General features: G+C 46.4%; 1 protein-coding gene and 1 non-coding gene across 2 annotated transcripts in view; one reads left to right on the forward strand and one right to left on the reverse strand.

The window, feature by feature from the left end:
* Positions 1–112: 112 nt before the first annotated feature.
* Positions 113–18,369, reverse strand: part of PITPNA (phosphatidylinositol transfer protein alpha) — a 39,205-nt gene continuing 20,948 nt past the window's right edge. Inside the window, exons 8-12 of the mRNA XM_037070443.1 lie at positions 17,857–17,934; positions 17,602–17,712; positions 16,744–16,866; positions 3,763–3,830; positions 113–2,699 (exon numbers count right to left, since the gene is read on the reverse strand). Coding sequence (XP_036926338.1) covers positions 3,786–3,830; positions 16,744–16,866; positions 17,602–17,712; positions 17,857–17,934 — 357 coding nt within the window. The 3' untranslated portion in view covers positions 113–2,699; positions 3,763–3,785. The remainder of the gene's footprint in view (positions 2,700–3,762; positions 3,831–16,743; positions 16,867–17,601; positions 17,713–17,856; positions 17,935–18,369) is intronic.
* On the forward strand, positions 4,783–4,888 carry LOC119003840 (U6 spliceosomal RNA). The gene has a single exon (XR_005070043.1). It is a non-coding gene; the product is annotated as a U6 spliceosomal RNA (small nuclear RNA).

Raw genomic sequence — 18,369 nt, forward strand, 5'->3', positions numbered from 1 at the left:
GTACCTTCCCTAACCCTTCCCTCATGAAATAGGGGACATCGGCAAGAGTTGGAAGACATACAAGTTGTAAACTGGAAAGAAGGGCATCACCAATAAGTTCGACTCCAGAAAGCTCTGTCTAGGATTTTATTAGACTGCTTTTTTCCCCAATATACCTGTATTGGAAGATTGAGACAAAAAAGGCACAAACTCACATTAAATAAGGTAATCTACTCAAGTCTACAAAGTGTATTTTGTAAAAGAAGTAGCACTAGGAACCAACCAAAATAACTCAGGGAGTCCCAGCGGGGACTGTAAAGAGAACTTGGGAAGATTTACTGGTGCCCACAATACTGACCCTGTCCTTGACCTCTCTCTGTGAGAAGGCCAGAGCCCAGCACCACTCCCACAGAGGCACTGCAGCTTCCAACTGGGGCTGTTACCCTGGAAATCTAATGGAAACAGCGGATCTGAAGGGGCGTGGCCCACCCCCAGATATTACCCTGAAGCTGAGCCTTTCATCACAAGCCCCTCTGGGTGCTAGCCACTTTGGGGGATGGTGTGAAGAAAAAGGGGGATACTTAAAAAAGGACACACTTGCCCAGCAGCAACACTATCCGAAGGGATGGAATAGACCAGGGAAATCCCTCCTTATGTTTGTGTGCTGTAGCCCCAGATCCGGCTGATTACAGGAAATTCTAGCTCAGCTCATGTGGATGCTTTCCAACTGGGGCAACAGGCAAAGGCGGGGGGCAGCCAGAGAAAAGGCAGACAGCACAAGCCCCCACCAGAGCTGGAGTGATATGTGTGGTTCTCAGAGAAGAGCTGAAGGAAGGAGACTAACATCTGACCCTCAAACCACCCAAATAACTATCTGCTTAGAATATTAACAGTTGTTTTTCCCAGGATGACCCACAACTGGATTTCACTGAGTTGACGAATAAGGGAGAGTGTTAAGCATAAATGTAATTATAGCTGATTCAGAACTTGTAGGAAAACATTTACATTTTTCTCCAGTAGGTGCACCTCTTCAACTTTCCCAGTCAAATAAATGCTACTAGCATTTGGGATGGTAGTAATCACCTGAACTGTACCTCATCGTTGCTACGACAGACCCCATAAAGTGAGGAGACTAAATGGAAGGACATCTGGTCAGAAATGGGCTTTGGTGAAGGTCAGAGCTGATCACATGGAAGGGTCTGAGTCTGTGCACCCTTGCCCCAGGAGGGCTACAGGAACACATCCTTCAGGATGTCACAGGTGGAATCCTGTGAGAGACTCCCTTATTGCACTTAGAAATAAGGCAAAACAGACTGACAGAAACGTGAGGATAAATATTCCCATCTTACTTCCCACTCCCCCAACAGAGATTTGGTTTCTCTCATTAGCAGCTGCACGCAGGCCAGCACGGGCTTGGGTCACTGTGCACTTGGCCAACATTACTTCACAAGGTTTGGGAAATGCTAGGAAACAAAACAGCTATCTCGGAATCTCCCATCGGGAAAGGCATATCCAGGTTCTGCCAAGTCATAGGAAACTTGGAAGTGCTCAGCAGCTTCTGTTCCCCTGGAGCCTGGGCTCTCCGAGGCCTACTTTGGTAGAATTCTGTACTATGGTCACTACTTGCTCCTGATTGTCCAGGACACAGCTCATCTTAAGGGCAGGACGAACTGAGATCTTGATTCCCAAATCTTTTCCAGCAACTGGAGAGAAGAGGGAACATGTTCTGCTGGGAAGAAGCTTTTGCATGCTTGTTTTGTGCAGCATGAAAAGATCAGGATTGTTGGGTCCTGACCAGCCTCAAAGTCAAAGGACAAGAATCTAAGAAAGCACAGAGAAGAGAGGATTATTGCTGAGTGACAGCACCAGCCCAAATGGGAGGAGGAGCATGGACACACCAAGCTCCTGGGGTGCAGGGGCAGACTAATTGTATATATGGGGCAGGCTCAATTCTAAGGGCCACACTGGGCAGGTGCCTCCAGGTGGAGAGCTGACCCTGGCATTTTACAGGCTCTGCAGAGATGCAGACAGCAAGGGCAACAGGAGGGCTGAGAAGCCTTAGGTATTTCTAGGACTAGTGACCAGAGATGTAAGCCTGGGGCAGGGTTATCTTTATGTGTAAAATTTCCAAAACAGAGACTGGCTGGGCCTTGCGGATTTCCGTAGTGCTTAGAACACTTCAATAATGGGTTACTGGGAGCAGAGGTCAGAGTTCTGAAGCCACATTGCTGTTCTGTGGAACTGGGGGGAAAACTGTATTTTTAATCCATCCCCTCTCCCCATGTGAGCACTCAAAATTGCAAAGATCTGCCCAGGAAGCAAACTACCTCAGTTTATCCCAAGGCAGAAAACAAACAAACTTAAGTCGTTTAAATCACATCACAAAGGCAGCTATTTTGAAAGACTAAAAATGTCACTTGAAAATAAAGGGGGATGGGACACACAGAAATGGGTTGAGAACACAATGACTGGAGAGGGAGGAGCTGTAAATACAGCAGCCTACATGCCACATATCTCAGAGGAGCAGGCTCCTGCACACATGGGCTTCATAATACCAGAGGGTCTATTTGTTCACAATATTAAAGGGCATCTAGAATTGGCTACAGTAGGGGATCGAAAGTTGCCTGAAGAATGGGCACAGAAAGGCTGCATCTGAAGATGGCCTGTCACTCGGGAGGGTGGAGCTGCTGGGCCTTCCTGTTGACCACTGTCTTGCAAAACTAGAAGAGAAATACAATTATTAAGGAAGCAACAGCAGCAGAGAAAAACAGAAACACTGTAAATCAGTAATTGGGGAATTTCAAAAGGAAGAAGGATGCCAGTTGGTGTTCTGGGGTTAGAGGGAGGGACCAAAGTTAAGGGTCAGCAGCTGAGCAACTGGCATTGCAACAATCCACTCAGTCCTCCCCTTTTATATCCCAGAAGTTCTCCTCAAGCACTTGGGGCAGGGAGAAGGAGGAAGGTTTGCATCACTGCTGGTGAGACCCGGGCCTCTTGAGCAACTTGGTGTGAGGTGACAGCCAGTTTTTATTTGATAAAATAATCTTCTCTCAGAGCTGATGGAGAGCAAGGCTGGGTTTTTCATTCCCAGCTGGGTTTGTCAGGGTGACAAAGTGCACCCTGAGCTGCTAGAAAAACAGCAGGTCTGGAGGTGTGCGGGGCACTGGGAGTAATTAGAAGGGGATTAGGGAAAAGTGATAATAAGAAACAAGGAACGTCCCATCCTGGTCCTACGACCATGGGAGAAATGTCTGCCAAGCTCCTGAGAGAGGTTGCCTCTGATGAGGACAGCTCCTTAGTATGGGGTTAGAGGTACAAAAAGGAAGGAAATGAAGCCCCAGGCAAAACAATAAATGCCAACAGACTCTCCAAGTGATGATACCAGTTGGGAGCTAGGAACTGGCTCTGGCAAGGGGTGGGGAGGGTAGAGAGAGTGCCCTAGAATGCCATCCTTGACTTCAAACGGCTCCAGTTAGGAGAGGAAGAGTAATTAGTTACAAATAAGCTTCAATTCTGCATCTGCCATGCCCATCTCACTACCTTGTCCATGTCTCTGTCTGGGTAGTTCTTTATAAAATTGCATGTGTCTGAAATGTTCTAACAGTCATAATGTCTTTCAATGGAAGCCCAAGAGCGTGACAAGCCTGTTTAGCACGGCAGTCATTAGGGGGCAGGCTGAGAAATGAAGCCGATTTTCTGACTCCATAGTGAGCTACTGAGGCTCTGAGGGCCCAAACTGATTTTAGGACCTATGACATACACTCAGGGAAATGGGGTACATACAGTGCCGAAGGGGAGGGGTGGCTTTAGTCATCTGCTGTCATTCCTTTCACTGGGTCCTTTTGTCTCATCTGAAACAGAAAAAGAAAAAATGGAAGCTCTTGCTGTTGATGGAACTCCACCACAGATACACCCTGCCTTCCCAGTCCTGCCAACAGACAGGGTGGAGCACTTTGTGCGCCCAAAGTCAAGCAGAAGAGAATTCTGTCCCTACAGCCAAAGCCATACCATTTACATCTCTGCCACTGCTCCCACCATCCATGATTCCTGTTTCTCTCCGCTGCACCCCAGTGTTGGGGATTTGTTCTTAAGTTCCTATCTTTCTCTCTTTCAATCATTCAACAGATATTTATGAAGCACTGCTTTTGTGCTAGGCACTGCTCCAGGCCAGAGGATTCAGCAGTGAACCAAAATGGACCGAGTCTTACTACAGGGGAAGTGCTATTTTGTAAGCAGACTACAGAGGCTTCTCTGGTAAGGAAGTGAGTGGGAAAGTCCTCTGGCTCCCTGGAGACAGGAGGACAAGACACAGTGTTCCGGCAGAGGGAATAGCAATTCCCTCTGCTGAGTTCTGCTTTGAGGCTTCACCCAGTAAGGCAGGTGGGCCCAGTGTGGTACCCATAGTTTAGCACAAGAACAAGGGTAGAAAAGACGGGGCAGATCTCCGCCTAAAAGAAGTGTGAGGCGGCTGCTGGGAAGCAGATGGGGTCTTCTCTGGAAGCAGCGAGCGGTCCCTTGTCACTGGCCCCTCCCAAGAAGCAAATACAAGTTCTTATTTGGCATATTGTGGTTATGATCTTTGTTAAATCCCTTCCAACTTAGCACTTCTATTTGTAGAATGTCTATAACGTGAATGTTAACTTCCCCTCAGATATGCACAGTCAGGCAGAAATAACGCCTGCCTGAGTGTGGTTGGTGGGCTATGTGAATGTCTCGCATGAGATGGACAGCAATTTGAACATTACTCCTAAAATGTCATATGGGGTGCTTGAGTGTGATATTGTTAAAGAATTACATGCTTATGTGCTCACTTCGGCAGCACATATACTATTTTGGAACGATACAGAGAAGATTAGCATGGCCCCCACGCAAGGATGACACGCAAATTTGTGAAGCATTCCTTATTTTTATGGAAAACCCTCAAAAAAAAGAATTACATGCTTATGATTTTGTAATCAAAAGGGGGCATTATTTGTCCCAGACCCTGTATATTTTTTATCCTCACCCAAGGACATGCTCACTGATTTTAGAGAGAGGGAAAGGGAAAGAGAGAGAGAGAGAGAGAAACATCGATGTGAGAAACATCAGTTGGTTACCTTTCATATGCGCCCTGACCGGGGACGAAACCCACAACCCAGGCATGTGCCCTGACCAGGGAATCAAACACGCGACCTTTTGGTTTGTGGGATGATGCCTAACCCACTGAACCACAACCGGCCAGGACCCATTAGACATTTCTTTACTATCTATGAGTTTTCTGTTCAATTTTTGTTCTTTATTCATTCAACAAATTTTGAGAGCATAAGAACATGACCTCTGGAAAAAATGCCTGAATTATACTCTGGCTTCATCACTAATTGTGTGAACTTAAGCGTGTTACTGGACTGTTCTCTAAGCCTCAATTTCTGTATGATACGAGGTTGTGGTGAAGACTAAATAAAGACACTCATGTGGAGTAGTTAGCACAGCAGAGGGCTTGGCGTGGAGCACACACTCAGCACATGTTATCTATGTTGTTATTTCCTTGTTCCCGGAGCATGTGCACACACACGAGCTCTGAAGAATCTGGACTTAAGCTACAGCCCTCCTCAGAGTTACTGCTCACTAAAACTTCAGTACCAGCATGCGTTGCGGAGATTATCTCTTAGTAGTGACGGCTCCCCACAGGGAAACATTCTGAAAAACACTTCCTGACACTTTCCAGATCCATGTTTGGTGTTCGCACACACACCTGGGAGTCCAAGTGGGACACGGTCATGGTAAAAAAGATTCTCCTGGTCCTCCCCAAGATAGGCCAGAGTTTCCTCAAACATGGTCAAAATAACTGCGTGGATACCTGCTGTAGATTCTTGGGTTCCAGGCCTGATGAACCAGAACCAGTAGGAGACGGACCATTAGGGAGTCATAAAACAACTCACGTCCCCTAGCTCCCAGCAGAGGTCCTCTGCTCCCAACAGGTGAGTCTACTCTCAGACATTTATTAGTCCCAAACCTTTGAGTGGGCTCTTAGCTCCACCCAGACAGCCTGTCCCCTGTAGATTTTGCTCAAAACCCACTTTCCTGAATGACAGCTTTAAATTGCTATTGCTCCTGTAACTTTGGTTGTCCACATTAATTAATATCTGTTATTACAATGTATTACTTCCTAAGGGTTCAACAGATTCAAGAGTTTCCAGCATGGAAGAAATCTGTTAAGGATAAGGCATTGTCCTAGTTTTAAAAACACAAACACCCTGTGGTGTCAGGTTGGCATTGAGGTTATTTTACATGAACACAATATGTAAGGTAAATATAGAAATACATGTAAATGTGAAAGTCCCTAGCTCTGTCCTGTGAGGCCTGGACAGCAGCTCCCCAACAGTGACGAGCACACCCAGCAGCCAAACACGCCCTCCCCTAAAAGAAACCAGGGCTCCTGGGAGATGTGGCCGAGTATTGGGCTGAGTCACGGGAAAAACGAGACCGGCCTAGGACACCCTGTTGTGCTTCAGGTGATCAAAGGTAACCTTACCAGTAGCTAGAAAGAATACAGAGAAAAGAACACCGAGTCTGTGATATTCTGGCTTAAAATACATAAACTGGACCTAATCATGCAGAATCACTGGACATATCCAAATTGAGAGACAGTCTTCAAAGTGCCTAGCCTGTAACCATAAAAAATGTGAAGGTCATGGAAGTCTAGGAAGAAGTGAGGAATGTCACCAGATGGAAAGAGACTAGAAGGCTGCAGTGTGTGATCCTGGGGTTGCACCCTTTGCTTTAAAGGAATAGAGTCTCTTGACCTGACCAGTGTGGCTCGGTTGGGCATCATCCCACAGGGCGAAGGATCACCAGTTCAACTCCCGGTCAGGGCACATGCCTGGGTTGCGGGTTCAATCCCCAAATGGGGCACATATGGGAGGGAAAACATCGCTATTTCTCTCCCTCTCTTTCTCCCTCCCTTCCCCTCTGTCTAAAAATAAATAAAATAAAATCTTTTTAAAAAAGAGAAAGGAATGGAGCTTCTGGGTAATGGGGTATTGTATTCTTCTTGGCCATTTTCTATAAGTTTGAAATTCTTTAAAATATTTTTTAAAATTTTTACTTATTTATTTTAGACAGAGGAGAAGAGAGGGAGAAAGAGAGGCAGAGAAACTTCAGTGTGTGGCTGCCTCTCACACACCCTCCACTGGGGACCTGACCTGGCCCACATCCCAGGCATGTGCCCCGACCGGGAACTAAACCGGTGGTCCTCTGGTTCACAGGCCGACACTCAGTTCACTGAGCCACACCAGTCAGAGCCTTTAAAATATTTTTAAAAATATTTATTTATTTTTAGAGGGAGGGAAAGGGAGGGAGAGAAACATCAGTATGTGGTTATCTCTCTCACAACCCCCCCACCGGGGACCTGGCCTGCAACCCAGGCATGTGCCCTGACTGGGAACCAAACCGGCAACCCTATGGTTTGCAGGCAGACACTCAATCCACTGAGCCACACCAGCTAGGGCACCTTTAAAATATTTTTAAAAGACAAAAACACTCATTAAATGTCAGCTCACTAATGACCATTCACATACATTTCCAATAATCAGACAAGGAACTTTGCCTTGGGCCTCATGATATGTCCTTGGGCCTCAACCAGACCCTTGTATACCCTGAGAGTTCACTGCAAATGCAAAGCAAGGTCCTGTTTGCCTACTGCTTGAAAAAAGATGCAACTTCCTGCCTTGGCTGGTGTGGCTCAGTGAATTGAACACTGGCCTAGGAACCAGGGGGGCGCTGCTTCTAATCCTAGTCAGGGAATGTGCTTGGGTTGTGGGCCAGGTCCCCAGTAGGGGGCTCTCGAGAGGCAGCCACATGTTTCTCTCCCTTTCTCCCTCCCTTCCCCTCTCTAAAAATAAATAAAATCTTTTTAAAAAAAGATGCAACTTCCTATCAGGGAACCTCATAACATCCCCTACTCTCAGAGACAAGGTTATTCTTCAGGGCACCACTGAAATGGAAATGCATTATTTCCTTCTTATAATGAAAGGCTCTGAGAATGCGCATTTCCTGTTTCCTGGGGCCTAAGTGGCATGAGAGATTTTATCTGAAGTTTGCAGTGCTCCTCGGATCACGCCAATGCAGGCTCACACTCGCCAATGCAGGCTCACACTCACGCGCACTCTCTCTCTCTCCCTCTCTCTCTCTCTCTATATATATATATATAGTTGAGGAACATGGAAATAGAAACTCCTAATTTGTTTGTTTTTTTTTCACAGTCGTTTCCTCTAGGAATGCAGCCAGGGGTTAGAGGAAGGAGACTCATTTATCTATTTAACTTATTTATATGGACTTGTATTTTTTAATATTTTCTGTATCTTTTGAAAATTGCTTTTACCATAAAGTATGAAACACTCTTGCCATGGCCGCATAGCTCAGTTGATTAGAACATCGTCCCAATATGCCAAGATTGAGGGTTTGATACCGAGTCAGGGCACACACAAGAATCAACCAATAAATGCATAAGTGGAATAACAAAGCAATGACTCTCATCCCTCCTTCCCACTTCCTCTCTCTCTAAAATCTATAAGTTAAAGGAACATTTTGTTGACTTAATTAGTAAATACCCCCATGTCGGTATCCTGGCTCTGACGCCGTGCTATGGTTCTGTAAGGCACCACCATCAGAAGAAAGACTTGAAAAGTAACCACAAACCAGAAGCACTCCTGCAGGAACACAGATACGAGGCACAGGCCGGCTTGTTTTCAGAACCTCTTTGGACAGCCTCTATAAATAGGCTCAGCCCTTTGGGAAGGCAATTTGGCAATACATAATCAGAGTCCTAAATTCTCTAATTCCATTTATGGAATTTATTCCAAGGAAATAATCCTAATTACCCCAAAACCGGAGTGCACAAACATTTTCATCACAGCATTATTTACGACAGAGAGAACCTGGAAACAACACGCAGGAAAACTCCACATCAAGCAATGACAGGGCAGAGCGACACGCACGTCGCAGTCAGGAGGAGCTCCGTGAAGTTTTTTAGTGGGGCTGTTATAATGTTTAGAGTAAAAGGCAAAATATTCACCTGGCACATGTAATGCAATCATAACTAAATAAAAGTGTGTAGAGAAACTTGAAGTGCAGGAAAATGTTTCTAGTGCTTGTCTTTTTTTTTTTATATTTTATTTATTTATTTATCTTTAGAGGGGAAGGAGAGGGAGAGAAACATCAATGTATGGTTGCCTTTTGTGCGTCCCCTGCTGGGAGTTGGCCTGCAGGGAACCAGCCTGCAACCCAGGCATGTGCCCTGACTGGGAATCGAACCCTGATCCTCTGGTTCGCAGGCCCGCGCTCAATCCACTGAGCTACACCAGCCAGGGCTTCTAGTGCTTGTCTTTAAATGATGAGAGTACAGTGAACTTTTTCTTTCTACTTTTCACTATTTTCCCCCAAATGTTTAATGTTTACACATTACTTTTATACTGAAAAATGAAACTGCGTTTAAAAAGAAAATAAAATCACTCCCATATTTCAAGGTGTTGTACAGTGTTCTGGAGGGTCATTGCCAGGTAAGTCAGAGGTAACTTCGGCTCCACAGGGCAGCCTCATCCCCCACGTACAGGGATCCCTTTGCCTCGTTCTTTCCTCTGCAGAGGCAATGGGAATCTCAGGTTCTAATCTCCCATGGCCCAGCAGGTGAGCTAGGCACCAAGCAGTTTCTCTTTGTCAGCCTAACTCTCAGAACTTTTACAGGATGGGGCAAAAGTACATTCACAGTTGTTTGTATGGAAAATAATACAATAACTAATAAATATAATAAACTCTGTGTTTCAGGTACTCACACCTATGAACCTACTTCTGCCCCACCCAGTATTTACTACGACCCCAAACTGGAAGCTGCATAGAGTGATCTGCCAGGCACCTCACTGCACAGGTAATCAGCCCAGAGTTTAAGGCTTAAAATCTCAAACTGATGGTGATCCCTCAGTCAGTGCAGAAGGATGAAGCCAGGGCCCTCTGCACCGAGATTCGGGTGGTGAGAAAGGACAGGCATGTTTCCATGCAAGCACATGAACAGGGAGACCGGCCTCAGGGAGGCTTGGAGAGAGCCCCCGGGAAGGCCAGCTGAGCCAGCATGCCGTGCAGCCTCTTGGCTCCATCACAAAGTACCACGTCCAGAAGGGAAGGATTATGGTGAGATTGGAAGACGCATGGAGCCAACAGGAACTTAGAGAGGAAGACCACAGGGAGGGCTGGGAAAGGAAATGCGGTGGAATCTTAACCACGTGCTCTAATACACAGCATCCCCGTTGTTCTTCAGCCGAGTGTTCGAGATAGTCCAGTAAGTAGGAAAACAAGTTTCCTCACAAATTTTAAAATGAGTTCTCTTCTACTAGGCTCATTATCTGCAGAATTAATGGCCAAAGGCTCAGGAGGCAGTTGGTTCAGTGAACTGAAAGGTAGCCCTCACTTCTCTGAATCTCAGTTTTTCTATCTATGAAATTAAAATAATACTATGGCCAGGTTAACATGGAGATTTGATGACATAATATGTGCAAAACTCTTACCACACATGATAGGCACACAGTTAAGACCTCAATAAAGACATTAGCTTCTAGTAATAATAAAAATACTTTACATTTTAGAAGTATTTTTAGTGAGCTCCCCATCACAGGAAGTGACCGAGCACAACTGGTAGGGAGGCTACAGCGAGGACTCAAGCACTGGACATACAATTGGACTAAATGACTTTTTAGGTACCTTTGTCTACTTTTATGAGTCTCTTAAGAAAGCAAGAGCAAGTGAGAGGGAGAAAAAAGGGTGACAGGCAGGGAGGGAGAGAGGGAAAGGGGGAAAGGGAGGGTGAAGGAGAGAGAGGGAAAGGGAGAAAGTGTGGGGAGGGAGGGAGACAGAGAGAGAGAGTGAGCGCACTTTCCTACAGGAACACGTTTTCCGACATTTTTCTTTTCAGGGCAAAGGACTAATCTTTTGATCCCTTGTTTCTCAAATCCTTGAGCCTCATCCAAGAATGGTGGGTCCGCCTCTAACGGGGACCAGAGTTTATCAGCGGTGACTGTGGCTGTATGGCAACCCCTCATAACAGAAAAAAACCTACTCACACTAGATTACTATGCAGTGATTTAAAGAATAACAGTTATAATTCTGAGAACACTGGCCAAGATGGAGGCGTAGGTGGAAACACTGCCTCTTCGCACAACCAAAATTAAAGACAACAAAAAATTAGAAACAAAAAGCACCCAGAACAGAAAATTAAGCCCTGGCTGGTGTAGCTCAGTGGATTTGAGCACGGGCCTGCGAACCACACGATCGCGGTTCGATTCCCAGTCAGGGCACAAGCCTGGGTTGCAGGCCAGTTCCCAGCAGGGGACTCACAAGAGGCAACCATACATTGATATTTCTCTCCTTTCTCTCCTTCCCTTCCCCTCTAAAGATAAATAAATAAAATCTTTATTAAAAAAAAGAAAATTAAACTGTACAGAAGTCCAACGACCATCCATCCAGACTGGTAAGAGGGGCAGAGTCAGCAGCCGGTGGAGAGGGGTCTCGGCAAGAAAAAGCAGTACCTAGCAGACCCCAGGTGCTAGGTGGCAACGAGCAGACCCAGTGAGGTGCACAAGGCAGCTGGCTGACCATGGTCACACATTCGTATGTAGATAAACCAGGAGAAAACGGGCAGCGAGACAGTTCACGCAACCTAGGGTCCCAGTGATGGGAAATAAAGCCTGAAAGCACCGATTGAAAACACCTGTGGGGGATGACGTGCCAGGAGAGCCTCCCAGCCTCACAGGAGAGTTCGTTGGAGAGACCCACAGGGTCCTAGAACGTACACAAGCCCACACACCCAGGAACCAGCACTAGAAGGGCCCAATTTGCTTGTGGGAAGTGGCAGAGGGGACTGAAATCCAACAGAGAGCAGAGCAAATGCAATTGCTCCCTCTCTGACCCTGCCCCCACGTACAGCGTCACAACCCTGCAACTGGGCTGTCCCACCCTGGTGAACACCTAAGGCTCCGCCCCTTATTCGTAAGAGGTGCAACCAGACTGGGGGAAAAAAAAAGGCTCAAATGGAAGAACAGATCAAAGCCCCAGAGCCAATAAATACATCTAAGCAACCGAGAGATAGCCAACTTATCAGATGTACAGTTCAAAGCACTGGTGATCAGGATGCTCACAGAACTGGTTGATTATAGTCACAAATTAGATGAAAAAATGAAGGCTACACTAAGTGAAATGAAGGAAAATGCACAGGGAACCAAGAGTGATGGGAAGGAAACTGGGACTCAGATCAATGGAGTGGACCAGAAGGAAGAAAGAAACAACCAAACAGAAAAGAATGAAGAAACAAGAATTCAAAAAAATAAGGAGAGGCTTAGGAACCTCCAGGACATCTTTAAACATTCCAACATCTGAATTATAGGGGTGCCAAAAGGGGAAGAGGAACAGGAACAGGTGGAAAACTTATCTGAACATAATAAAGGAGAACTTCCCCAATCTGGCAAAGGAAATAGACTTCCAGGAAATCCAGGAAGCTCAGAGAGTCCCAAAGAAGTTGGACCCAAGAAGGAACACACCAAGGCACATCATAATTACATTAGCCAAGATTAAAATGAAGGAGAGAATCCTAGAAGCAGCAAGAGATAAGGGGACAGTCACCTACAAATGTCATTTAGAATGGAAGGGCAGATAAACTGCTTCTCAGATAAGGTCAGATTAAAGGAGTTCATCATCACCAAGCCCTTATTATATGAATTGTTAAAGGGACTTATCTAAGAAAAAGAAGATAAAAAATATTAACAGTGAAAGGTCAGCAAACACAGTTATTAACAACCACACCTAAAACAAAAGCAAACTAAGCAAACAACTAGAACAGGAACAGAACCACAGAAGGGAGATCACATGGAGGGTTAGCAACGGGAGCGGGAGGAGGAGGAGGGGGAGAAGGTACAGAGAATAAGTAGCATAGACGGTAGGTAGAAAATAGGGAAAGGGCAAGAATAGTGTGGGAAATGTAGAAGCTAAAGAAATTGTGACACATGGACATGAACCAAAGGGGAGAATGTGGGTGGGAGGGGGTGTGCAGGGTGGAGGGGAATGAAGGGGGGAAATGGGACAACTGTAACAGCACAATCAATAAAATATATTTTAAAAAATAAAGAACAACAGTTATAATTCCTATTGGAAACTTGCAGTGAGTCCTGGGAGATTGAATACATGCATTTATTGCTATTCCTCCCCTAAGCCTTACTACAATGACAGTGAAAGAATAAAAAAAAAAAGACATAAAGGCATGAAGCCAATAAGAACAGAGGAGACAACAGCAACTAAGAGATGATAGTAACATTCTGGAAGGCGAAAAAATGAAGGATGAGTAGCGACTAGTTTTCAGAGCAGCCTGAGCTGACACCTAAGTGCCTGTGGGGCAGCCAAGAGGGAGCCGGAGTGTGCGGCAGGTTCTCCCAAGTCTCGGGAACGGGAAGCACCAGGAACCTCTGAAGGTGGGAGCGAAGGTGGAGCCGAAAATAGGTGACTTGTTTAAAAAAAAAAAAAAGAAATGGGTGACTTGTTTGAAGTCCAAATAAAGAACAGGGCAGCCCTGGCAGGCCCTCCCTTCCCTCTCACAGCCCAGCAACCCTGCCCCCTGCTGCCGCAGCAAAGCCTGCTCGATTGGAAGGGGCTGAGGGAAGCGTGAACGCCAGACCCCAGGCTCGGTGAGGGGCCAAGGGGACAGATGCAGAATGTGAGAGGGTTAAGTTAGAGCTGCCCACGGCAGGTGAGCCTGCCTGGACCCTCCTCCAGCTCCACTCCCAGAATGCTGGCTGCCTGTCCATCCCCAGAGAGCACACTGGGGAGTCCTCTAGATAAAATGGTATCAGCCCAATAAAAACAGACTCAGGATTCTGAAGCGGGGGGACACCAATTAAACCACCTGACTACCCTGCAATGAAGCCCACCCACTGATTCACAGAGCTTACAATCAGGTTTTTAGAGTTTCATTCTCAAATGTGGCCAAGGACCACCAGTCATTTCAAGAAAGCCCCTAACACAACACACAGAGTCCAACAAGAAAAAGGAGCTCAGAGGAAACAAAGACTGTTTATTCCCTGGAGCAGAGACACCGCAAAGCCCAAGCACAAAAACAAAAACTATAGCTTCAGGAAAGGAAGATAATGCATGTAGGAAAAAACAAAAAGTACTTTAGAAACTAGAAGGTTAATTCCTGAGGTCCAACTTCTAATAAAAATTCTAAAAAAGAGAACAAAGAGAGGGGAAAGAGTTGTGAAATAGATAACACAAAAACATTTTCCAGAACTGAAGAGATCTTTAGATCAAAGTGTTCACCAAGTGGGAACAAAATGAACGAGAATGGACCATGCCAACCGCATTACCATACAACACATACCACACACCAGAGACACCAAACCATTCATGTAGAGACTGGAAAACAAAACCTGAGACAGACACATAAAACTAGGCTAACAGAAAGAAGGGAGGCAATTACTAACTTCTTTCTTTTTTTTTAATGTTACAACAATTGAGTGTTCTGTTTTATTAAATGCACATTCTGTATGTATTGAAATGATTAATGCATGCTTTTACTTCTTTCTTTTTTAATATATACAAAATTGATTTTAGAGAGAGAGGGAGACAAACAGAAACATCAATTTGTTGTTCCACTTATTTATGTACTCATTGGTTGATCCTTGTATGTGCTCTGACTAGGAACTGAACCTGTAGCGTTGGTTTATCAGGACAACGCTCTAATCAACTGAGCTACCTGGCCAGGGCAATTACTAACTTTTTAAAACAAACAAACAGCCCTGGCTGATGTAGCTCAGCAGATTGAGTGCTGGCCTGTAAAGTGAAAAGTCGCTGGTTCGATTCCCAGGAAGGGTACATGCCTGGGTTACAGGCCAGGTCTCTAGTGGGGGGCATTCAAGAGGCAACCAATCAATGTCTCTCTCACACAACAATGTTTCTCTCCCTCTCTTTCTCCCTCTTCTCTCTCTAAAAATGAATAAATAAAATCTTAAAAAATAAAACACACACACAATAAAGAAAGAAAAATCAGAGCAGACTAAAGTGCTCAGCTGGGGAAAAGAATGACAGCAGCAGTAACATAAACACTGCAACATGGATGAACCCCGGGCTGACACTGGAGGATGGAGAGGGAGAATGTGAGTGGTAGGTGGAGAAAAAGAGCTAAATCTTCCCTGGAAAAAGGTTGACAGCTAATGTCAAAAGCTGAGAATGAGAAATTAAGAATTAAGAGCACAGGCATATTATTCAGAAGTACAAAGATAATTAAAATACGGCACCCACCCATAAGAATTAGGCTGCGTCTGTTAGACACTCGGGGGCTGGAGCTCCAGGCTAAACCCCTGAAGCCTCTGTGATCCTCCGTTCAGTAACTTCTTTTTGTCAGGACCAGGGTAACCAAAAGACTCAGGCCTCTCTTACATGGTCTGAATGGCTAGAGCCCTGGATGTTACATTCCCCTACGCGCCGAAGATCCTTAACAGAACAATCAAGGGTTCCCTCTTAGCGCAGTAGGCAGCGCGTCAGTCTCATAATCTGAAGAACAATCAGAAATTGTGCCCCAAACCCTGCCACTCCCTGCCAAATATAGCTGAATGAGTAACCGAAACATCTGCCTTCAACAGGAACTAACTCAGCACACCATCTAACCAGTGACTCAGCCCAGGAAGTGTCATCCTGGACTGCAAACCACTCCCCTGGGGGCTGCCCAGGAAGGCAGGGCTGCTGCACTGCACAGCATGGGACACCTCAGCACCCGGGCCTGGAGCTCCCGAGGCCCTGCTGGAGAGCCAGGCAAGGCCATGCAAAGCAATGTCTGCCAGACACCCAGGCTCCCTGCCAACCCACCCAAAGCAAGAAGGGAGAAATGGCAGATCTTATGAAATAGAGCTTCCTCCCTTATTCTTTGCCTCAAGAAAGCAGGAGGGCCCCAAATGGCATTTAGAGGGAGAAGAGGCCTAATGATTAAGAGCTATGGCTCTTACCCTGACCTTATCACCAGCAGGCTACGTGACCCCAGGCACACGTTGATCTCTCAGAGCCTCCACCTCCTTGTCGGAGTATGGGGATCACAGTGGTGCCCACTCAGGCGTGTGGTGCGGCTCACAGGAGATGGTGTGTGTAAAAGCCCCCAGAACAGTGCCTTAGGCACAGTCAGTATGTGAGTGTCATTTATGACAATCTCCTCAGAGTGAACCTCACGGGAGCATCTCCAAACAAGGCAGGGCAGTGTCAGGTCCTCCGACTCCCGTGAGGCATAGGGCCCTTCTTCTGGGAGTCCTGCCAACCACCGCCCCCCCACCCCCACCCCAAAGCAAAGGCTTCAGATTCTAAAAACAGCTGAAAACCACCTTACTTGTGTGCGTGCTGTTGTGCCTGCTGTGGGTCACATGTGTGGTGTTCACGATCAGTGTAGCCTGCCTGCTCCCGGGGGCACCTCCTTCTCTGTAGCCAGCACGACCCCCACCCACGGCTCTGAAGAACCACTGCAGCGGCTGTGTTACTGACCTGGCACTCGGCACCCACTGCCATATTCGTCTCTCTGGATGTGCCAAGACCTCAACTAGACTGCAAATTCAAGAGCACAGGCTGCTTTCTTCCTTATAGTTCCCAGATTGCCTGGCATTAGACCTTACTCACAGGAGACAAGGACACGTTCCTAGATCCACAGAACAGTGAACTGTGCCAGCGCAACTGTCTCCTGCACGTCCCCAGAGTCTTTTCTCGGCGTCCACTTACCTCGTCCAGCTGTCTCTTCGTCTCTTCTTCCATCCTTCGAATGTCATCCATAGTCAGGTCAACCCACTTATCAAGCCAACAAAACAGCTGCCTGTGGAAGTTTGTAAACAGACGCTTCTCTTGCTAGAAAAAACGAGGGAACAGAGTTGGAACTCAGAGGATGAAAGCTACTGTTGTGGCTCCCCCCACCCCCATGACACCACCCCCATTACCCGCACTTCAGTGGGGAGGCTGGGGAGGAGTGATGCCTGGCTGGCTTGTCTGGATCAGTCCCATAGGTCAGTGACTTTCGCCTTCACATGTCTAACAGGTGCGGCTTCAAGTAGGAGAGAGCCCCCAGGAGAAACAGGCGTCCACCTCACAGGTAGACCCTGAGCCCAAAATGCTACGAAGGCAGGCAACCCATGAGCTCACAGCTAAGCCAAAAACAAGTGTGCCAGCTATGAAATATAGTCCAAGAGCACACCTGAAAAAAAGCTATAAAAACTCCTTATGTTTGCCTAGTTCAGTAATTCAGGGCACTGGAGAATTTGGCTTGCAATGCCTCTTGCCTTTTGGCTTCAAGAAAAGAAAAAGACTGAGTTCTGTTTGTGTTTCATCATAGGAAGCCTTTTCCTGTTTCCTTCCCCCCCACCTCTCTCAGTTTCCTTCCCTGTCACAGTGTGTCCTTGGATGGATGACATTAAACTAAAAGACAGTTAATTAAGTACAAGGACAAGTGGGGGTCTTGGAAATCATACTAAATATTTGATCATCAACCCTAGAAAGTAAGTCACATGGGTTGTGTGATCTTCTCTGGTTGGGCAAAACACCCTACCAACCCATAAACACTGGGAAGGCCTCACCCTGGCTACTTACCTTATGTATAAAGTTTTCCACTTTGTTCTGCAGGCCCCACCACTTGAACTTGACAGTAACCAGTTTGTATGCACACATGTTAGGACAGTCTTTCTGATTTACAAGTTCTTGCTGTATTAGAAACATACCCACAGGCAGGCAGGTAACTAACAGGGCAGACCTGGGGCTCTCCCTCAGCCCAGCCCCAGCCATTCCCTTCCTCCAGCCACACCCAGACTGTGCCCAGCCCCCTGGTGGTTAGGGAGTGAACTGCACCTTCCAGTTGGGGCCCAGGGGTCCTCGTCCTGTTTTGATAGATTTAAATTTTGCTGGGTCTTCCTCTGCTTTATAATCCTGCAAGAAGTGGTAGAATTGGGAGTTGGGGGAGGGAGGGGGGAAGAGGGACGAAGGGAAGGAGAGAGGAATCAGATTTTCCACCAAAATACACATCATGCCAGTCTTCATGCTGCTAGAGCACAGAAACTATTATAAACAGGATATAGAACTGTTTACATTTGCCCGAGGTGCGTTCTGTGCGACCTTTTCTGCTGGAGTTTGTTTTCAGTGTTACCATATGCAAGTGTCACCCGACAGTCTGAGCAAGCAGGTACTACCACCGTTTAAAACGGGGATTTCCAACCTGCAGTGCGCACCCAAATTGCCAGGGACAGCTTCATCAAAACACAGGATTCCAGGCCACTCCACCAACAAACCAATGAATAAGAATATCTGCAGGTAGGAACAGCACAGATTTTTTTTAAACCTCTGAAGGCGATTCTAAAATACACA

This window comes from Sturnira hondurensis, unplaced genomic scaffold, assembly GCF_014824575.4.
Source record: "Sturnira hondurensis isolate 20B ecotype Veracruz unplaced genomic scaffold, ASM1482457v3 Scaffold0018728, whole genome shotgun sequence".
In the NCBI taxonomy this organism is placed as follows: domain Eukaryota; kingdom Metazoa; phylum Chordata; class Mammalia; order Chiroptera; family Phyllostomidae; genus Sturnira; species Sturnira hondurensis.